The sequence below is a fragment of the Daucus carota genome, chromosome 2 (assembly GCF_001625215.2).
Source record: "Daucus carota subsp. sativus chromosome 2, DH1 v3.0, whole genome shotgun sequence".
In the NCBI taxonomy this organism is placed as follows: Eukaryota; Viridiplantae; Streptophyta; class Magnoliopsida; order Apiales; family Apiaceae; genus Daucus; species Daucus carota.
The window spans coordinates 47,633,395-47,655,822 of NC_030382.2; the positions used below are offsets into that span (position 1 = coordinate 47,633,395).

At 34.9% G+C, this 22,428-nt stretch overlaps 4 protein-coding genes and 1 non-coding gene across 13 annotated transcripts; 4 read left to right on the forward strand and 1 right to left on the reverse strand.

Moving 5' to 3' along the window:
• Positions 1-132: 132 nt before the first annotated feature.
• On the forward strand, positions 133-204 carry TRNAP-AGG (transfer RNA proline (anticodon AGG)). The gene has a single exon. It is a non-coding gene; the product is annotated as a tRNA-Pro (tRNA).
• A 223-nt stretch (positions 205-427) lies between these two features.
• On the forward strand, positions 428-4,300 carry LOC108206163 (ureide permease 2). 4 transcript variants are annotated; one of them, XM_017376373.2, is made up of 7 exons: positions 434-852; positions 1,359-1,659; positions 2,099-2,237; positions 2,336-2,510; positions 3,032-3,170; positions 3,436-3,810; positions 3,927-4,300. In XM_017376373.2, exons 2-7 carry the CDS (start codon positions 1,423-1,425, stop codon positions 4,077-4,079), a joined length of 1,218 nt encoding a protein of 405 aa, XP_017231862.1. In that variant the 5' UTR covers positions 434-852; positions 1,359-1,422; the 3' UTR covers positions 4,080-4,300. The 4 variants fall into 4 exon arrangements, with proteins under 4 accessions (XP_063943944.1, XP_063943943.1, XP_017231862.1 ...); XM_017376374.2 differs by having other exon boundaries at positions 434-660; XM_064087874.1 differs by having other exon boundaries at positions 428-1,659; positions 3,887-4,017.
• Positions 4,301-6,011: 1,711 nt separating this feature from the next.
• Positions 6,012-12,672, forward strand: LOC108208929 (ASI1-immunoprecipitated protein 2). Of its 2 annotated transcripts, none has more exons than XM_017379560.2 (7): positions 6,012-6,327; positions 9,226-9,489; positions 9,587-9,760; positions 10,076-10,295; positions 11,623-11,850; positions 11,934-12,058; positions 12,239-12,672. In XM_017379560.2, the coding sequence occupies exons 2-7, from the start codon at positions 9,324-9,326 to the stop codon at positions 12,304-12,306; spliced, it is 981 nt and encodes a 326-aa protein (XP_017235049.1). In that variant the 5' UTR covers positions 6,012-6,327; positions 9,226-9,323; the 3' UTR covers positions 12,307-12,672. The 2 variants fall into 2 exon arrangements, with proteins under 2 accessions (XP_017235049.1, XP_017235048.1); XM_017379559.2 differs by having other exon boundaries at positions 6,013-6,327; positions 9,229-9,489.
• LOC108208928 (protein root UVB sensitive 3) lies at positions 12,668-18,259 on the reverse strand. Of its 4 annotated transcripts, none has more exons than XM_017379556.2 (15): positions 18,126-18,259; positions 17,828-18,051; positions 17,549-17,608; positions 17,424-17,462; positions 17,270-17,332; positions 17,123-17,179; positions 16,864-16,927; positions 16,553-16,636; positions 15,976-16,058; positions 15,723-15,852; positions 15,152-15,244; positions 14,487-14,625; positions 14,112-14,152; positions 13,842-14,029; positions 12,668-13,027 (listed from the first exon to the last, which is right to left on the reverse strand). In XM_017379556.2, exons 2-15 carry the CDS (start codon positions 18,008-18,010, stop codon positions 12,929-12,931), a joined length of 1,323 nt encoding a protein of 440 aa, XP_017235045.1. In that variant the 5' UTR covers positions 18,011-18,051; positions 18,126-18,259; the 3' UTR covers positions 12,668-12,928. The 4 variants fall into 4 exon arrangements, 3 of the variants coding, with proteins under 3 accessions (XP_017235045.1, XP_017235047.1, XP_063943945.1); XM_017379558.2 differs by having other exon boundaries at positions 17,828-18,045; positions 18,126-18,257; XM_064087875.1 differs by lacking the exon at positions 18,126-18,259 and adding an exon at positions 17,684-17,726 and having other exon boundaries at positions 17,828-17,959.
• LOC108208927 (pentatricopeptide repeat-containing protein At1g69290) lies at positions 18,118-22,428 on the forward strand. 2 transcript variants are annotated; one of them, XM_017379552.2, is made up of 3 exons: positions 18,118-20,739; positions 20,836-20,894; positions 21,910-22,428. In XM_017379552.2, exon 1 carries the CDS (start codon positions 18,178-18,180, stop codon positions 20,143-20,145), a length of 1,968 nt encoding a protein of 655 aa, XP_017235041.1. In that variant the 5' UTR covers positions 18,118-18,177; the 3' UTR covers positions 20,146-20,739; positions 20,836-20,894; positions 21,910-22,428. The 2 variants fall into 2 exon arrangements, with proteins under 2 accessions (XP_017235041.1, XP_017235042.1); XM_017379553.2 differs by having other exon boundaries at positions 21,929-22,428.

A 22,428-nucleotide genomic window follows, 5' to 3' on the forward strand; every position in this document is an offset into this window, starting at 1 on the left:
CTTTATTCCAGACCATTAGATGTAGGAACGCTTCAGCTTTCTTTGACAAAACACGTATTCATGTCCTGAAAGGTACTGTGACATTCCATCAACACAAAGACGTATTACAACAAAACAACTTTTTATTACACCGGGCATTTGGTCTAGTGGTATGATTCTCGCTTAGGGTGCGAGAGGTCCCGAGTTCAATTCTCGGAATGCCCCTCATTTTGTTTTACTTTTTTTGTCTTCTTACCCTTTCTTAATCAAAGCATCGAGGCCCCGTAGTATATGCTACTATTAACCGATTCATACTTATCTGTACCTCCCTACAACAAAAAACAGAACTGATCGTTGTCTTGAATTTTATCACCAATGACTTTTCATGTTATTAAAAATTGAAAAGTGAAAGCAACTACAGCATAGTGACCAGTGGAGAGCCCATACCCAGTGAAACAAACTCATTTGTAAGTTGACTTACTTATGGAACAGATACCATATTCCACCAGTCAACAACTACCCATTGTTAATTACAACTCCTTGTTATTTTGGCTACCCTATTTTATTACTAAAACATGATCAAGATTCAAGAATATACAACACGAGGGTTGACAAAAGTAACACATTGATTCCGTGGAAGACTGGAAGCCATTAGATACGAAGAATATGCAGTTGAGATAAGTCAGCAACTCTGTCTCATTCTCTTTTACACACTGTTGAGCCTGCACACAGATGTACATGTATATATACTGTGTCTGCACACTTTCATGAAACTCTGGTTCCTAAGTATCTCAGTTGGGTTGAGAATAAGTGGTGATTTTTGCGTGATGGGGTCGCTTAACTAATTTTGAGTTCCCATTGTTTTCTTGGCAGGTGTTTTTTCCTTCTCATATTGTACTACCAAATATTTACAGATACAGCACATGTTTTAAATTATTAATTTTGGTTTTTGCATAAATTGGTATATCTAGAATCAGTATTTGTTGCTTTGTAGAGTACTTAAAAGATACATTCTTATTTTACAAGAATTTTCATTGTTCACTCCTTTGTTCTTGTGGTGGAGATAAATAATCAATTTTTGAACCTTGGCATTTGTCGATATCGCTCTACTTTTGGTAAGCGGCTTAAGTAAATTATCAAGAAACTCTAAGGCTAGGCAAGTGTTTTAACCTTGTGTAACTTGATTGTTTATTTAGTTTGGTACAGAATTATTATAGTGATATTTGGCCAAACCATCTAGATTATTATACATATCTGTGCTTTAGATCAACTATAATGTCGACAGTAAGTATCCTGAAAAATCTAGGTACGTGTAATGTGGTAATGGTGGAAAGGCGCTAAAATGCTCAACTCATCCATGACCTTCTCTTCCTTTGTAGGATTTCTTGGAATAGTTGCTTGTTTAATCTTCCAACATAGAGGAGCTTGTCTACAGGGTTGAATATGTATCTGGTGGAGAAAAAAGAAGGTGCCATAGCATGTATGCTGCTTGCACTTTTTTTCTTGGGTACTTGGCCTGCTCTTTTGACTCTCTTAGAAAGACGAGGCCGTCTGCCTCAGCATACTTACCTTGATTATACTATTACTAATCTGTTGGCGGCTGTAATCATTGCTTTTACGTTTGGGGAGATTGGCAAAGGTACCGATGAAAAGCCAAATTTCTTGATTCAGCTTTCTCAGGTTAGTAAAATCTGTCAGTGTCTGACTTCAGTACCATTAGATGTGTAATAGCTGAAGTTGTTAAACCGATAGGTGCTGTATGCTTCTAAATTACTTAATTTTAAGTAAATTCTCTTAAGATTGTAATCACTAGTTGTACTAATCCTTTCAACTGTTTAGTCGAATTGTCAATAGAAATTCTTGGAAGTACTTTTTAATATCAAACAAGTTTTATATAAATGTAATGCAGTCAGAGCTCAAAATATAGTTTCTCCTTTTTATTTTGTGAGATGTTCCTTTAAACTTTCGGTGACTCTTTGTCTGAAATTAGTCAGTTGCAGAAATGTACATGAAGATGCATACAAAGAACGTGCTTGCGACTTGATATAGAAACCATTGCTTAGTTATTTGTGTGGTGCTAGACTGCTAGAGTTTCTAATGCACAAGGTAATTACTGCAGGATAACTGGCCGAGTGTTTTATTTGCAATGGCTGGAGGTGTGGTCCTTAGTCTTGGAAACCTCTCTACACAGTATGCATGGGCATTTGTTGGGTTATCAGTAACTGAAGTCATCACTTCAAGTATAACAGTAGTAATTGGTACGGTTGTTTGCAAATGCCATTAGGTTCATATCCATAGCATTTGATGCTGCCACTAATTTTGGAACTTTAAAGATAGTTTATTATGATTGTTGCAGGAACAACTATGAACTACTTTTTAGATGACAAAATCAACAAGGCTGAGATTCTTTTCCCTGGAGTTGGCTGTTTCTTGGTTGCTGTTTGTCTTGGCTCATGTGTTCATGCATCTAACGCATCAGATGATAAAGCAAAACTAAGACATTTTGCAAATTCTAAAAGTGACGCATCTCGGTATTACTTCTACCCCATTTACTTTAAATTGTTTAGAAATTATTATGTTTCTTTTCATACGGAAAGCACACAACAGTAATTAATGTAGAAGATTAAGGTAAAGTTCATGATAGGTTTAGCTAAATGAAAAAATGTCAATACTTTTAGAGAAATCCTTAACATTTCCTGATATCAAATATTCTTGTATACATGCTTCTTTACGATGTTCTACAATAAAATGACTTTCTCTGCTTATGAAATTTCTAATTTATCTTCTTTACCATGTTCTACATTAAAAATGACCTTTTCTGCTTATGTAATTTACAGTTTATCTTCCTTACCATGTTCTGCAATAAAAATGACTTTTTCTGCTTATGAAAATTTTAGTTTATCTTCTTTACCATGTTCTTCATGGAAAATGACTTTTTCTGCTTATGAAATTTCCAGTTTATCTACTTTCATTTTACAGCAGTTTGCTTCTATTAGTCTGTGAATTAATTCGAGTTTAATCAGTACATCAACGTCAAAACAATAATTGACAGGAGTAGCCTTCCTGTGTCCCATGAAACATACGAAGATTCAGTTGGAAAAAACTTGCAGGGTGAAATTACCACTTCAGATAAAACTAAAGTTGGGAGTGCCAGCTTTCTTATTGAACTCGAGAACAGAAGGTCGATCAAGGTTTGTGAAATATTGTTACTGATAGGTAATTGGTTGCTTGGAGGGGAGGGGGTCAAGGAAAATTTAATCTATTTTGTGCATATTTTTCAACAATCTTCATTCCATCATCCCATTCCCACAAATTTCAAGTTCCGTCATTTTGACAGTGTTAATATATTTACTGCACTGCACAACATGTATATGTTTGTTTTTAGTTGTCTTGTACTTTTCAGTCATTTTTAGGATCCTGATATTGAGTAGTTTCAGTTTATAATCACTATTTCAGGTGTTTGGGAAGAGCACCATCATTGGTTTGGGCATAACTTTCTTTGCTGGAGTATGCTTCTCTCTATTTTCACCAGCATTTAACCTGGCAACAAATGATCAATGGGACACCTTGAAAGATGGTGTCCCTCACTTAAGTGTCTACACTGCATTTTTCTGGTTCTCAGTCTCCTGTTTCGTGGTTGCCATAATTCTCAATATCAGTTTCCTCTATCGCCCGGTTTTAAATTTACCCAGATCATCTTTTAAGGCCTACTTGACAGATTGGGATGGAAGAGGTTGGGCCCTTTTGGCAGGTTTCTTGTGTGGTTTTGGTAATGGTCTGCAATTCATGGGTGGTCAAGCTGCCGGTTACGCAGCAGCTGATGCTGTCCAGGTATATTTACTGCTTCATTCACACAAAAACATTATGTGTATATATAAATGTACTTGATACCACGTTTTTGCATTAGTGAACTTGAATATTCAGAGTCTGATGCATGCCAACTACAGGCACTCCCACTAGTGAGCACCTTTTGGGGAGTAATTTTGTTTGGAGAGTATCGGAGATCATCAAGAAGAACATATATACTGCTTGGAGGCATGTTATTTATGTTCATTGTGGCTGTTGCAGTTCTTATGGCATCATCAGGGCATCGTAAATGAGGGTTCAGTTCCTTCTTCTGCTTCCTCTTTTTAACAGGAAAGATGGAGAGGATAAAGGAAAGATGATTCAAAAGAGTCTGTACGGAAATCTTCGGAAGGAGATATGTGTATTTTGCATGGATCAATTGTTTTACTCAATTTGTATGCAAGAAAAAAAATTAAATCTCAGAGCAAGATAATGTATACATTCATTTTGTCGCATAGTGTTCTTTCCACCTTCACACTTGGCAAGTTAGAACAGGAGAACTTGAAAAAGTCTGATTTATTTATTTTTGTTTTCAAAATTTGATTTTGGAAAAATATAAAGGATCAGTGGAAAAATAATTTTTTATATCTCATAAAATATAAATATCAAATAATTTATTCAAATATGTAAATTAAAAATTAATTTTCAGTTATAAGAACATCTCAGTTATATAAGAAATATTCCTTGGGTCACAGATCATTTCTTTACAATTTTTTTGATGTCACGTTTCATTTTTTATATTTTAAAACTTACTAAAAATAGTTCATAATTCATGGGTCTCTTACCCACTTTTCTTCCCTTTTCAGTTTTTACACTACTACCATTACTCAATTATTTTTCTTTTATACCTTAAAAGTTAATGGATCCTACCAATTACCCACTTTTTTTCTCATTTCAGTTTCCACACTGCCATTACTCAATTATTTTTCTTTTATAAGTTAATGATCCCACAACTTCATCCACTTTTATTTCAATTTTCACTATTTTATACATATTTCTTACTCCCTCCGTCCCTTTAAATTCTATACACTTTCCTTTTCGGGATGTCCTATTCAATTCTATACATTTCAAAACTTTCCCAAAATAGTAAACTTTTATAATATAAAAAGGGTCTTTCTAGTGTGTGCTCATGGGCACACATTATACACCAAATTTGATGAGATTGGTGGATTTTAATTGGTGGACTTGGTGTAAATGCAGGAGGGCCATCTTTATTTATGATCAGATGACCAATAAGAATGCACCAAACTTATAGAATTTAGTGTTTATTGTGTGCCCATGGGCACACCATAGAAAAACCGATATAAAAATATCACCCAACAACTACTTCCATCTACTTTTCCAAATCTATCAATTGAATATGCATGGGTCCCACCACTTTACCTACTTTTCCTTCTCTTTTTCATTACTTTACACTACTTTATACACTTTTCTTGGTCTCCGTGTCTATTTCAAACGTATCCTTCCCAGAGGGACGGAGGGAGTAACATTCTTGTCTAAACCATGTATAAACAAATGATCTACTTTCTTTCGCTTTCCACTATTTTATACATATTTCCTAAACTCCGTGCCTAAATCATATGTAAACAAATGAGAGGCGGAGGGAGTAATTATTTTTCTGTGTCTTTCTGCGTCAAATTGTTATTCTTTAATTATTTTATAAAATATAATATTAATCATATATTTTTGTTTGGAAAAATCGAAATATTTATCAATTCATTTGTAATTTCACTTTTCTATTATTAAAAAATATAATCTGATAACACAAAAGAAATACAATGTAATTTATAGTAATATAGTGTATCAGAGTACTAGTAGTATAATACTCCCTCCGTCCCTATTTATCTGTCCACTTTGGAAGTAAAAATTTGTCCCTATTTATCTGTCCATTTATACTTTCAAAACTAATTTAATGATAGTTTTTCAAATATATCTCCATAATTTCAATTTTCAAGGCTTGACTTATTTAAAATTTGGTTGAATTCATGTTTTCAAGACATAAAGTAGGGGTATTCCACCATTTTCAAGATATTAATTAAAGGTATTTAATGAAAAAGTTTATACAATCAATTATTTCTTGGTATGTGTTTTTTTTTCCAAAGTGTACAGATAAAAAGGGACGGGGGGAGTAATTAATTGATGAGTTACAACATTTAAACGTACAGCGCAATAATAAATGCAATAAAAAGACAACTATACACACGCCTCGGTGTGTTTCATCTCCCATCAAATTCCATGACAAAATTACAGTCTAAAACATATGAGAAATAAATGGAATTGATCGTGCAAGACATGTATTTAATATGTGAGTCGTTGGATACCATAATCATCTCTTTAAATTATTTCTCTTTTTGTTCCTGGTCTTTTCAGTTTCTGCACTGAACTGGAAAGAAAAAACCCCATCACCCCATGCTATCATGTCTCTCGGGCCATCCAACAAAGCGATTTCTTCTCTGCTTGCTTGATCAAGATTAGGAGTTTCTTGGTGACCTTTTGGATTAGGTATGTTATTTCATTTTTTTTGTTTGTTTTGTAATGAATTCTTGTGGGGTTTTTTTTGAGCCTTTTATCATGGTTAGTTGTTATGGAGTTCTTGATTTTGATTGATTTGATGTAGTGTTAGTGTATGAATTGGTATGGTGTGTACTGACTTGATGCTGATGCACACAGGTATGTTATATATATATATATATGTATTCTGTTATGATTGTATAGAGGTTTTGAGTTTCTTGAAATTGAGGGCATGGTGCATTATGTTTTCGGATATGGCACTCGTATCATAGGACTATAGGAGTTTTCTTGGTCTAAGCTAGGTGTCTGCTTGAGTAAGCAAATAGATTCTATAATTTTCTTGTATACATGGTTGTCCCTACAATTTGCAACAGGCAAGAATCATTTTTTTCATATTGCCTGTGTTGAGTCCTTTTTTTTTCTTTTAAAAATAATAATTTAACACACTCACCATGTACCTTGTTGAGCTGAAAATTCATGCTACTTAAGTTAATTTTGTGAGTTTTAATAGGTTCAAAGTACCATACCAATCTTTATGTATATCATACATACAAAGAAAAGGTTCGAACTTTAATTATTAGATGGAGAAAGGAGGGAAAAGAAACTGTATATTGCCTAACATATGACATGTATTATATCTCCTCCTATGTATATGTTGCCTAACATATGATATGTCTATAGTTGTTGCTGCAAAGTCTTAAACTAAATATTTTTGTTACCTCTGCGGCGGACGACACAGCAACCGTAGAGGATCAGGACGCCATGGCGGACAAGGCGGACGCCATATTTAATCTGATATATTCAACATATATAATATATATAGTATAATATAATATGATATGCATAAATTATATATAATAGTGTAAATATTATCAAACATTCTTGATATACACATAGGAATATTATCAACATGTGGTGTGCACTGTGTAATTACTAATAAATATTGGTAATTAGGTATATTAAGAAAGTGAAGAAGAAGAAGATAAGAACTAAGAAAAGAAAATAAGAAGAAGAATAAATACGGGAAATACCTGTGGAATGCTTGAGTTGTAATCACCTGGGAGAGACTTGGGAATGAGAGAAAACTGCTAGGTTTTAGTTTCTAGGTTATAAGTTATACTCCCTCCGTCCCAAATTAGATGAGCTAGTTGACTTTGGGCACGTAATTTAAAGTGCATTGACCGTATAGTTCCGAAATTCATTTTTAAAATTTTTCTTTTGTAAATGAAAATTTTATATTTAAAGTTTTATTTGCAAAAATAAAATTTCAAAAATAAGTAATATAACTATGCGGTCAATGGACTTTAAAGTGCGTGCCCGAAGTCAACGAGCTCATCTAATTTGGGATGGAGGGAATAACATATAAGAGTCTGGGCTTATTGGGCCACTTTTTATTAATAATTTTTGGGCCGGGCCTGGCGCCATGGCGGTCTTAAACGCGGTCTTAAACGCCAAATGGACGCCAAACGATGCCATATAAGAAGTAGACTGACAAGGAGGACGTCATGGACTTTTTTACCGCCTTTATCGCCAAGGCGACGCCGTACAAACAGTGTTTGTTACTAGATATATACTTCATTCCAAAAAAAAATATGTTCTTCGATTATAATAAATAGCAGATTTGTCAGTAATAAATTGGTTTGTTCTCTCTTTTCTTGTGCTACTGACACAATAATGCATCTGCTATATTCTATTTTGAGATATATAGTCACTTTAAAAAGATTTTTGGTGCTTATAGATCTGTTCACAATGTCCGCCTCTTTATCAGTTGTTCTAGTTGAATTTCTTAAAGTTAAAAATGGTAAATGAAAACATATGGTAGGAGGGAGCCATTGTTAATAATGGACATTTGAGGGCTTTATAAAAAATTTTGGTGAGTAGTAATCTTATAGTAAAACACGATATTGATCAAAGCACGCTTCATTTGCATGTTTATGGGATCTACACTATATTGATTGTTGACATAGGCTTTGCAGGATTGATTCCATCTTTAACAACAGTTTGCATTTAATCATCTTATGTTGAGTTTCAGTTTTTTTTTTCTACATGAAGTCAAACTCTAATGAATATCCTGCTTTTGATATTTCTCCATCCCAAATGACACATTTTCTCTTGATTGTGATGTTTATAGTCTATAATCGAGCACATGTATGTAACCCTTCCAAGGAAGGGTAAAAATAACATTCTTTATATAACATAATTAAATATAAACAAACCATATTTTATTTCATCTTATTCATTTTAGATCCGACCGAAATAGGATTTTCGGGAAAAGGAATAAACTAAACAAACCATGGATAAATCCAAGCGATCTTTTCGTAGGCGTTTGCCCCCGATTCAATCGGGGGATCGAACTGATTATAGAAACATGAGTTTAATTAGTCGATTTATTAGTGAACAAGGAAAAATATTATCTAGACGGGTGAATATACTACATTGAAGAATTATTGATAAATTATATTAAAGAAAAGGCTTTGAGATGAAAAGAATCAAAATATTTACTTCCAATGGATTATATATCCAAATCATTATAGCTATACAGACCGCAGATTATCATGTCCAAATCGAATATGAAAGTCTCTATTACTTTTTCTGCTGATGATGTTTTCTACTTTACGAGTTTCTGTTAAATGAACTTTTTTTTTCTTTTGATTCGCTAAGTTATTCAAATCTGTTTCTGTTAAATTGAAAAGGTTCTTATATATTTATGGTTGTTTAGAAACAAATATCAGATTTTGATAGCATTTTGAATATCCTTGTATCTCGTATGAGTTTTCCTTTACTTTTTATATTTCATTGTGTACCTAATTATTCTCCCTATCTATCTTCTCGCTTTTCAATATTCATATGTCCTATGACATGTTCTAAAATTTTTCATTTTCTCTTTAGCAGTGGTGGCTTTGTCAGCAATATAATAGTAGCGATTAGAGATTGTTAGACTAGCTTGGAAACAGACAGTGTGAAACTTCACAACCTAAACATTTTCCATGGTAAACCAGTCAATGTCTTCTCGCAAACGAGCTCTCGATTGTTCCCCTATAAAACCTACGTTGAAGAAAAGGTCAACCTCTGAAGTACCAGAAGATAGAACCCCCAAACGGGTTTCATTTTCTGTTCAGACTTTCACACAACCATCAAAACGCCATCATGATGGTATGACATTGAATAAATTATAGTCTATAGATTCTGTGTTATTCTTGATGTTTAATCTTTCTCCTTGATCATAGTTTTGTTGTTGTGCACTATGCAGGAATTGAAGTCTCGATTAGACGGGAGTCAAACGATTCAGTTGATGAACGTCACAATGGAACTGCTGTACATTCTCTGGTATTGGAAGCGTCAATTAGTATAACTAACAACACAGACAACAGAGAAAAAAGTTCATCGTTGTCATTTATTAAGGCGTTGCCTAGTTATTCGAGAGGTATTACATCTTTATGTTTTAATCTTTTATATAATTTTTCCTTCCCTCCTTTTCATTTCTCTTGTATTTATATGTGATCAATTAACATAACCTTCACTGCACAGTTTTTAAGAAATCCATATATTTTATGATACTCTTTGGCAAGCTTTATAGCTTATACATAACATAAGGTGTCTCTGATGTATACTTTGGAGGTCCAGAAAGATATTAAATTAAAATATATGTTAACTACAGCTTCCTAGATTACTATATAGTTGTACAGAACACTGTATATTAAAGAAGGCTACGCTAATACCTGCACGGTTGATTGTTTAGGTGTCAAATCTCAAACTGAGTTTAATCATGACAGTACTGAGAGTACAGAAGGTGTCAAATCTCAACGTGAATTCAATCATGACCGTACCAAGAGTGCAGAAGGTGTTAAATCTCGAACCCAGTTCAATCATGACGGTTATAAGAGTACTAAAGGCAGGCTGCAAAGTGTTTTGCCTACTCTGTGCCACCAGAATGGTCCTGTGAAAGACATTATATGGAGGTGAGTTTAGTATATAAAGCATACCTTGCACTTGCAGTAAGATTTGCGGTCTTTATTTGCAGTATATCTAAGTAACTTTTCTTTTATGCCTTTGCTTTTGTTGATAATCATAGCTTAACTTTTGTTTTGTTAGTCATATTAATGGAACCGTTATTGTGATGTCTATATCTACCTATGGATATACTCCGCATATGCTCCCTCTGAGTAGCACACGGGTGCTTGCTCGGACCATTTAAGGCAACACAATTTTACTATGGGCCATTAACAAACAAAAACACTCATTAACATGTCAACCCATACTTTGATTCTTTATGAATCGACTTCAATCAAACAATTTGCATATGTAATCAACCCCAACTCGAGTTTGCCTTTTCTAACTCTATCAAACTTGGCAGCAGTTTGACATCTTGCTATGTATAATTTGTAGCAGTGCACTGACTTGACAAAATTAAGAGGTGAAAAGTAAGAAAGAAGACCTTTATATATTAAAGCTCAACTTTGCTCGAGATTAATCCGGCTTGGTATTTTCAGCTGCTCCTGTAGCTTGTTTACTTTATGATTATGACCTACCTCAAACTTGGATGTATGCAAAATGCTTGGTTAGGCAAAACAAGCTTTTACTCAACATTTTTGTAGTCCTACTATACAGAGAATAAAGGGAGGTACATCAGAAGTCATAGTTCGTGGCAGATCAAGTTGCAAAGACAATGACACAACTGGTGAAATTATAAGGCATTGTATTTGTAGGCATATTACATTCACTTAGGTGACTTTTGAGATGTTGACAAAGATCAGAAGCATACCGAACCAAATTCTGATTCTGCACATACATATACTAGCTCATAGCCCGTGCAAAGCATGGGTTACTATTAGATACATTATTTTTTCAATAATTTTAATTGTCATGTATTTTATATTAATTTAAAATATAATAGAATTGATTGTTGAGATTTTACACTTTTTAAAACTAATATTATAAAATTGTTTATTAATATGTTATTGATGAGACTCAAACCTTAGACATTTGTATGCAAAAAAATAGTATTGTATCTTACGGTTCTCATCAATCTGATTTGAATAATTTTATGACTCTGATTAAAAGGGATAACCAAAAAATGAGGCAACCAAACTACAATTATCTCTATGTTTGGTTATTAGATTGTAGTGTTATTATAGATGTCACTAGTTTTGCTTTTGTGCTTCTTGCAGCCATGTTGGGGGCAGGTCTTAAGAAATTTGCATGTTTCTACTATGGCCTGTACTTGTTTTCTACTATTCATGAGTAATTAAGCATGAATGCCATGAGCATATTTTTGTATTTTTCTAGGGGCATAGTGGAGGTCATTGACTGTGGTAAAATAAGGATGTCTGAAGAAATGATTGCTCATTTATCTGCCAAAGTTTCCCGGAAAGCTTTTGAATTTTCAAAGAAGATCAAGTCAAAGCTGCAATTTAAGTTGTTTCCTCGCAGTGATTTGTATCCAAAAATCTTTCAGGATTCATGCCCTGACAGGGATGACATTGCTCTGTATTTTTATCCAACCAAAGATGAGAGGTGAATTCAGACTTGATGCTGTGTATTTGATGAAAACTTTAGCAGAATGTTCTGACATTTGAAGCCGTTTCTTCTTTTTGCAGGTCAAGAAAGAAATATTCTCAACTGGTAAAGGACATGGAACTAAAGGATTTAATGATGCGGTCCCAAGTAGATGGTAGAGAGTTGCTTGTGTATCCGTCTACAATTCTGACAACAGATTCACAGAGTGAGCTACTGAGCTTTATAAGTTTTGCACTACTAATATATGCCATTTTAATATAAATTAGTTTAGTAACTGATATCAACAAGCTTTATTGCTGAATTTGTAATACGTTATATGCAGTATTCTATTTTCTTGGTTCCAAATGCTTTTACACACTTGATAATATTCATAAATCTATGACAGAGCTGAAAGATAGTTACTTCATGTGGGGCGTCTTTGGTCGTGAAATGTATGAAGTTGATTTCTTGTAGCCGGCAAGGTACATTAAAGTTACAGAAGACATGCAGGGAGATTCTTATAGTCGTTGATGTTCATGAGTAGTGTGAGGCTGACATGGATTAACCTCTCTAGCTTAGGTAGTGTACCTGATATGTTGCTTGGTGGAGATCTTATGAAAGAAACTAAGATGATCTGTTATAATTTATAGCATTAAAAAAGTCCCATTTATGCTGTAATGGTTTTGAAAGTTGCTTGTATTTGTGGAATTTCTTTTATCTCCGGCAAATTAAGCCAAATGTACTTGGGAGTTGGGTCATCTCATTAGCAGGTGCCCAAGGTCCTTGTTTTTATGACTGAATTTTAACAAATACAATGACATTCAACTATATCAAGTTTTACTTTTGTTACTGATTATTACTCATTTATCTATCACACTCCTTGTTCTTTAATCAAGCATGACCTTACAAAGTCGGTTACAGTGTCTCCCCATCTCCAAAATTTATATTTCTCCTCTACTTTTTGTCTCCAACGAAATTTTACATGAAGCATACGAGATTCGAGAATCTCCAGCTTCTTTGTACATCTATTAGATCAGCTTCTAATTCCATAGAGATGGCAGAAGCTAGAGTCTGGACTGTGTCTGGCACAAAATTTTCAGTCAACCTTTCTATTCAAAGTATCATGTCTCCAGTTTGCTCTCCAGATAATCGATGGTGTCAGAAGACGCTCTGATTTCCAGCCTGATGATTGTAGCTGCCAAAATGGATAATTGTAAATGCACTTGTTAACAGATATAATGCATTCGTGAAAATTCATATAATTTATAGAAGCTAAGCTAGTTTAAGCAAGGAAGATATAGTAGTCTAAATGATATAGGTCTTAAGAGTCTCGCTAGGTCATAATCAGGTTTTTTATCATCACCGAATTTTCAAAATTACTTGCAAGATATACAAGACTACAGAGCCATATATCTTCCTGTTCCATAAATATTCCGCAAGAATATCCTAAGTGCATTTTTAGGTTCACTGCATACCCATAAAAACATATAGTTCTTATTCTTTTTTCCTGTACTAGATGTGTCTTTTAATATTGTGAAAACAACAAAAACATCATGGCAAATTAAGAATTTAGGGGAAAAGCATCTGATGAGACGAGGAAATCATGAAGTTTACCAGCTTGTGAAACGACAGCCTGCTGCTATGACTATTATTTAATACCACACCCATATATGTGTGTGTGTAAAGGCCACTCGCCACATGCTATCAACTACATCTATCCTAAAATATCGATTTTCAATAAGAACTCTTTATAGAATATCACTCAGTCCCCTGGATTAATAGAAGTTGCAGCGATTTGGGTTGGTCATTAGCTACTCCCTGTTTCATTAGCTCACACACAGCTGAGCTTTATATAACATATTGTACCCTCAATTCACCAACAAAATAATTGGCTCAAGTTGAGAACTGTATAATGTGGATGAAGTGTGATCGTGATGAATGAGCCAGATATCTCCATAGGCCCAACAAAGTTAAAGTATATGTCCAGCTAATATGTATTGATGAGGTACCTTCAATGAAAACACTTTGTAGTGCCTATCCATCCATGACTGACTTTCTAAGTGGACAGAGCTTTTCATGTCAAGAAGATCTGCCATGACAAGTGCATGAATGTATGCCTGCAAGACATCTCCAGCGGTTGAGTCTTTATGCATGATAACTCTGATGAATCCTTTCTTTTCATGCAGCAAGTATTTGGCTAGAAAGTTTAGGAAAGAAAGCTTTAATAATCCAGGTTTGCTGATTGTATATTAATGCACAAGAACATATAAAATTCCAACCATTCTTGTAATGTGACCCAGCTGCTTGTATAATCTCTTGCCTGTTTTACGTAAAAAAAAGTCATTTATGCAGACAATACATAAGACCGACATTTATATGGTATACTGACTGAGGAAACCAGCTCAGATTAATTAGGCAAGAGAAGTAACCCAAAAGTTGAGAAATCTATTCTTCCTGGAATGCTTTTGGTGACATAGGAAAGCTTTGTCGCATGTAAAACTACAATCTAACCTCCATACTGCTTTAGGTTACTGCTTCCTGATGAAACTAATACATGGCAATAATCTCCGTAGGAGTAAAGTACCATCTATAATGTATTGGAGGTTCTGTGACTTCATAACAAGAAAGAGACCAGATAGGAATTGGAAACTTACAATTCAAGGCCATTGAAAGAGGAGATCCTGGCACCCAAGTATACCCGCCTGTATAAATAGGTAGTTTTGGTTGATTTCCACGAGGTGATCCATAGTGGTAAAATGTGCTCTGTGATTGATACCTGCTTTGGAGAAAGAACTGACAACCAGTCCATAGACTTATTTAATATCTTGTTACTAAATGAACAAAAACAACAGGGAAAAGCTCTTGTAAAAACACATTCCCATTTAGATGTTTTAATGTTGTATGAAAGAACTTGTAAAGCATATACTTTACTAAAGATGATAATAAACGAACTCCATTATTACGGTATACTCTAATTACAAAGTTAGAGGCTATCAATTCCCAAACCACAGCAACAGACATAAACAGGACCCAAAAAAAGCTTGAAGTGCACATGCAAGGAAGGTGCCCAATTTCAAACAAAATCATATAAGATACAGGACCATCTGATGAAGGCAATGATGAAATTTAAAAATGCTAAAGCAGAAATGAGCATTGTAACCAACAGAGTTTAAACACCAAATTCGGTTTGCTTATGATAGTCCCATCTAAATTATATCAAGCTATATTGGTACTACAGGAGTAATGACTATACATTGGGATAAGGGAGCGGAAACAAAAAAAAACAAAGACTACTATAAACTAATGTAAGCGTACTCACTTTGCCCAGTCTCCATATAATGGAGTAGAAGAATTGAGCCTCTTTCACAATTTAATGTAGTTAGCGACAGGCACCTGACGGCCTTGTAGTTTGCTGAATAGCCAGAGGAATATTATTAGCAAAACAGTAAAGGTAAAATTGTATATGATTAAGAAAGCACTGATGAAGGTAATCCAGACAGGAGTGTAAAATTTAGAAAGTGTACATTCAAGAGCAAGTCTTCTTAATTTAGCAAAAAAAAAAAACAAAAAAAAGAGCAAGTCTTCTTTTAAGGTATAAACAAGTGGAAGTTTGTTATTTTATTGGAGACCAACATGTATTTTTTATGAAAAAGTAAAAAAAAAAGACTTTTTTTTGAGGAGAAAACATAATCCTATAAGTTAGGAACAGAAAGGGCATAGGCATTAGTTCGGATTTGAATTTGAATCTTTTTACAAACTTTAGGGGTACCCTTGCAGTTTGTGCTATTTTCACATTTAAGGACTTTATGTGCATAAATAATTTGGAAGCATTTAGTCATTTAGAAAACTTCCAAACTAAAAATAATGATGAAAGTTGAAGCCGTACTGACCATACATATGGAACACAGTAAGAGACAAAAAAGAAAACCAGATAGCTACTGAGTGTCCCATTGTAATGTGGGCAAGGAGCATTCCTAAAGCCATCCCAATCATCGTCGCAACCGTCTCTTGGCTTCCTTCCTGTTAATATTCACGAGTTAGAGAGTGTATAACATAGCAATATCAAGATATTGTACTTGGATTTTGTTTTTTTATCAAATAGATGGCAGAGAGAGGTTCTCTTTCAACTGAAAAAAAGATTACCTTGGCAGATATATCTGCTGCATTGTTCTGCAGGGCAAAATGCTGTGTCAAAGCAGCCCGAGTTGCTCCACTCGCAACACCAGCTAATATTTAACATATCAGAACTACGAAGCTTAACGGAAATTATGGAGATGATCCATCACTGTTTTTTATTACAAGAGGGAATCATGCTCTACACCCTAATGCTTTAAGAAAATCAATGAAGGCTGACAGGAAAAGGAAAAGGGTATTTAATACTTAAGAGAGGACTAGGGAGAAAGAAATACTGGCCTAAGATGGTTAGAATTAAATGCAGTCCAACAAAGAAATTTATATAGTATACTAAATGGTCGGGTACTTGCAAACTGAAGATTATATAGCAAAGGTGTATAGATTTCCCACGTGAAAGATATCATAATATTTTGGTCACAGCAGTGCTGGACAGATAGTATGTGGTAAATCACGTGACTTCAGTTTTAAGAGGGCCGTGGGTAGGTTGGTTGTCACTTGTCAGGTTTGATGGCATAATTCCCTTTCAGCAAATTCAAATGTTACCAGAAGTAATTTCCTGAAATTACTGTCAGAATGCAACACTTACTGAATGATCTCGATAAGCTCCCTATGCAGACTATGAAAACAAAAGCTGAAGGAAACAGAGGAGAAACAAGATCCATCAACATTCCTGCAACAATGGCATGGTTCCATATCATTCCATAGAATTGGCATTTGCTGTTCAAATGTTGACAACTGTTGCAGAGAGCCAGTCTCTGACAACTACAGAGCAGAACTAATGTGTGTGCTTGTGTTTTTGCTATCGAAGGACTGATATATGTATGTATATGTGTGTATGTGTGTGTGTGTGTGTGTGTGTGTGTGTGTCTGTGTGCATGCAACAAGGTAGACTAGTACCAAGGTCATTCATGAGATCTGCGACCAAACGCCACATCTTGGCATTGCTATCCAAGTTAGAACCCTGATGCACAGGTAGGACAAATAATAACCAACTTGTAAGAGGCAAAGATCAGACTATTCGACGCAGTAGGAGGATGAAAGTTCTATAGTCCACTAAATGATATAAAGGATATATACAGTAAGTATATCACATTAATTTACCTCAAACAACTATATATTGTCTAATGACAAAAAAAACCAAGACAAAAATGCAGACCTGATAGAATGTGAATAAGATACCTCCAAGCATTCCACTTAAATCTCTTAAAAACCACTGGGAAAGAAATTTAGAAACTCAATAAGTTTTGTCCATATAAATTACAAACCAACATCAATACTAGTACGAGTAGATAGTTGGATTCACCTGAAACGTGGCCCCAATCACAGTAGCAGTTTTTTCACCAACTCCAATGGCGCTCAAAAGAGCCTAAAGCATTAAATCACCATAACCTTTATAACCCATATCTATTAACAAGAAATTAACGAGACATGAGCTGATGTACTTAACATAGACCTACTTGTGTGGAAAGCATCATCCTCACATAAGTTGAAAGACCCTGTCAAATACAGTATTAAGTTCGACCCTCAGTAATAACAAATCCAATCACCAGCAAATTAACACATACGATTTCAACCTACTAACCTGTAACAAGTCCCAAACTTGAAAAGGCACATAATCAGGTGTCACACTGCTCGGAAAACCCTGTAATTAACATAGTTACTTGCCTAAATCAAAAAACACACGAATACAAACTTGTCATCAATACTTCAATCTTGCCTCTCTTTCTTTTCCTCAGTTTCATGATCAAACAAAGTCCCCTCTGCCAGAGCACTCACATTTGCAAAAAAATCCAATTCACTCAACACACACACAGATAAAGTTAAGTATGTAGTAGGGGGAATTGAAAAGAATAGAAGTTACCTCAGGGACAAAAGCTTGAATAAACCTGTTAGAAACATGATTAAATCGAGACCCATGTCTGCTTATGGTAAATTGAGTAGAAGAGACGGCTGTGATAGTAGCTGTTTTCGAGAGCTTAGACGACGCCGTTCCATTCCATTCCTCCACTACTACTTGCGATGGAGCTTCCATTTCCATGGCCATCAAGTGCAAGTCACTTGGGTTGTGACTATTTTTATCTATCCCTTAAAAGAAAAATACTTATAAATTTATTCGCTATTAAATATTTATATATATATATATATATATATATAGATACCTGCTTATAAAACAAGTTTAGCTTGAGTGAACTGTGAATTGTGTTAAAGAAAATGTGGAGAAGAGGGTTTATTGCAGCAAGAAAATTCTCATCATCATCTCAATCTGAAATCCCAACATTATATTCATTTCTGCAACCATCAATCTTTGCTCTAAGAAGGCCTGACCCACCATCTTCAGACCCACCAAAAGCCCAAGATGAAAACCCCCCTCGAACTTTAAGCCAAGATTCTCAAGCCACTCTTGAATCTACCCTAAAAAAATCACTTCTTTCCAGCAATACAGATGAGGCATGGAAGTCTTTTAAGACACTTACTAATGGTTCTGCATACCCAAGTAAGGTTCTCACTAATTCTTTAATTACCCATTTGTGTTTGATTAGTGATACTCATAATCTTAAAAGGGCTTTTGCTTCTATTGTATTCTTGTTGGAGAAAAACCCAAGATTGTTGGATTGTCAGAGTGTTGAAACCCTTTTGAATTCGATGAATACTGCGAATACTGCGGCTCCCGCTTTTGAGTTGGTTAAATGTATGTTTAAGAATAGGTATTTTGTGCCTTGTAAGGTATGGAGTAATGTACTTATTGATCTTAGTAGGAAAAGTGGTAGCTTTAAGGCGTTTGTTAAGGTTTTTAATGAGAATTGTAGGATTGCTAAGGAGGAGAAATTGGATTATATGACACCTGATTTGGTTGCCTGTAATGCTGCTTTGGAGGGTTGTTGTCGTGGTCTTGAATCCGTTGCTGATGCTGAGAATGTGGTTGAGACCATGTCGGTTTTTAGAGTCTGTCCTGATGAAACCAGTTTTGGGTTTCTTGCATATGTATATGCTCTAAAGGGACTTGAGAAAAAGATTGCAGAATTAGAGGGTTTAGTCTCTGGGTTTGGTTTTACTGACATGAGGGTGTTTTTTTGCAATTTGATAAGTGGGTATGTAAAAGCTGGTAATATGGAATCTGTTTCACGAGCTGTCCTCCGCTTTTTAAGAGAAGGGAATGGAAAATATTCAAATTTTGCTGAAGAAACTTACTGTGAGGTTGTCAAAGGATTTCTTGAACTTGGAGGGATAAAAGATCTAGCGACTTTAATAATTGAAGCTCAAAAGTTGGAATCTTCCACTATCACAGTTGACAAATCTGTTGGATATGGCATTGTAAGTGCTTGTGTTAGTCTTGGGTTATTGGATAGAGCACATATTGTTCTCGATGAAATGAATGCACAAGGAGGTTCTGTGGGGCTCGGAGTCTATGTATCAATCTTAAAGGCTTACTGCAAAGAGCAGCGAACAGCTGAAGCTGCGCAACTGGTTACAGAAATTAGTAGTTCCGGGCTTCAACTGGATAGTGGTAGCTTTGATTCTCTAATAGATGCATCCATGTCATGCCAGGATTTTCAATCAGCTTTTTCCCTTTTTAGAGACATGCGAGAAGCAAGAATACCTGATTTGATGGGGAGTTATTTGACTATAATGACTGGTCTAACAGAGAATCATCGGCCTGAGCTTATGGCAGCATTCTTGGATGAGGTTGTTGAGGATCCCCGAATCGAAGTTGGTACCCATGACTGGAATTCTATCATCCACTCCTTCTGTAAAGCTGGTCGGCTGGAAGATGCTAGGAGGACTTTTAGAAGGATGACCTTTCTCCAGTTTGAACCAAATGAACAAACTTATTTGTCTCTCATTAATGGGTATGCAACAGCACAGCAGTACTTCAGTATATTGATGTTGTGGAATGAGGTTAAGAGAAAGGTTTCAGTTGACGGACCGCAAAGGTTAAAGTTTGATACAAGCTTAGTTGATGCTTTCTTATACACACTAGTGAAGGGTGGCTTCTTCGATGCCGTGATGCAAGTAGTGGAAAAATCTCAAGAGATGAAAATTTTTGTTGACAAGTGGAGGTACAAGCAAGCATTCATGGAAAATCACAAGAAGCTAAAAGTTGCCAAGTTAAGAAAGAGAAACTATAGGAAAATGGAAGCCCTCATTGCTTTTAGAAATTGGGCTGGTCTCAATACATAGTGCAACTAGAACCAAGATTTTATATTCAACGTCTTTCACTTCAGCTATCCCAGTAGTTGCTGATCATATTGGTTGGCCAGTTTTTGATCAGTGTATACTGGGCTTCTACATTAAGTAAACACATCAGCTTTCTGTCTTCTCTTTGGCATCTCACTTTAGAGGACATGACCCTAATTGAAATATACTAGTATAAGGGTGTCATTTCTTCCTGGCAACAAGGGGGTATGACCACGTGGTCTACTTATGGAATATGTGTGTACATTATTAATTGTTTTTTGTTTTGTTTGACCAATACAGTTTAATTGCTCAACTTTGATACCAACAGTTTAAAGTACATACGATAATTTGGATTTTAGAACGAAGTATTTTGATCAACAATCTGCAGCATTTTGGTTGTTTCTAGAAATCAAACGTATGTGAACTTATCCTGAAGCATTGATTATATATGGAAGATTAAATAATTGTCTGCAAATGTGGGTAAACTGTCCATAGATTCATTTTCTTCCAAGGCCCTGGTGTTTCTGGATTTAAGCTTGATTTATTTTTAAATAAAAAGCAAGTTTGAATCACACTCATCTCTGAAGTTGATCCAAGGTAAACAATTCTCCTCTTATACCTTGCACCATTTTTTATCAGTTAATAGTACAATACGACTTTGTTGACGTGAATTTTATTTTGTAATGTGTGCAGGGTGATCTCTGTTGCTACATTGTGGTTCCATAGAAAAAGGTTTTAAAGATTTGAATCAGGTGACTTTTATATTGGCTTCTATGTTTGTTTAATACTTGATACTCCTATAAACCATGTGATCCAATTGTTACTTGAGATAAATTAGCAAAAAGAAAAACAAAGGATCAAAACTACTTAGATTTGTATAATAATAGTATATCTTGTTTTGATGACAGGAAGACTAATTAAAGAATGTCTTGACAAGAATGATCCTGTAAATCTATGAGTCAATGTTTGTTTGCAAGGAATATAGTCCTTGACTATTTACTTGTACATATTTTATTATATATAGTCCTTTAATATGATCTCATGGATTAGTTTTGCTCTTCTGTTAGCTTTTTACTTTATTGTTAGGGACTGTCTATAATCCTACGGAACTTAATTGAAATTTATTACATGGGATAACTTAAATGAGATATAGTATTATAATTGGAGGATATATGCTCATAATTTAGCGATTATAGTTCTTTGGAACAAAGATGGCCAAAGTGAAGTTCCTACAATCATATACGATATTTACTCGATGTCGATTAAACTATATATGTTTTGTTTGGTTGGGGAGAATGGAATGGAATAGGATGTATATAAAGGGAAATAATGGAATCAGGAGGGAAGATATAAAACTAAAATGAACGAGAGCAAAAATTCTATGATGAGATTTGGGAACAAAATGAGTATGAGGGAGAATATAGCATTCCGAAGAAATGAATTTTTTTTTTTTACTTTTTACTCATAATATTAGTTCAAATCTCATTCCATTCCTTCCATATTTATTCCTCCCAACCAAACACAAGATAAATATTCAATCTGAATTTTTTCATTGTATAATAGCATGAAGATTATACAATATTTTAAATTCAAATGAAACTTTAATCTCAAGGTCATCCTTTCTTGGACTAGCCCCGCATGTTATCGGATAAATAACAAATTATGAAGATGTACATTTAAGCATCTTTGTAGACCATTTTTCCAGTACGATTACCTGATATTAAGTTTTGAAATGTTTTAGAGATTTAGCATTTGACTATATACCAGGTTCTGTATTTGGCATTAGATAACCTACCAATATGATGAAAGTTGAAGGAGCAGTCAGCCCTTTCAAAGACAGTACTCTCCGTGTTTCAGGCACAAAAGGTTCAGATGGACGTTGTGCCCCTCTTCTGATTGGAGCTGAGATTTCCGCCTATGTACATGGTCAATGATTTGGTGTAAGTGGCCAATTGGCAAAGGTTTGGCTGTAAATGGCCGAGCTGCATCATTGTCTAGAGACTCTAAACTGGCCAAGCTATAATTGCTTCTATTCAAGTGAGTTGGGCGTTCTTCTTTACTGCTTTAATCTAGTAGGTCATGTTCTTCTTTACTGCTGCTCCAGGTGTTGACTTAAAAGTTGAACCGTGATTGTTTCGTGCCTAATTACATTGTTGTAAAAAGATTGTGGTCCCAAATCCTTGTAGATTTACAAGGTCAAAGTAGATTTGTGCTGTAAATTAAACCAGGATTAGACCTTTGCCATCATTAGATAATTCGAAAATGGGCGAGTCTTCTTTCACTGAA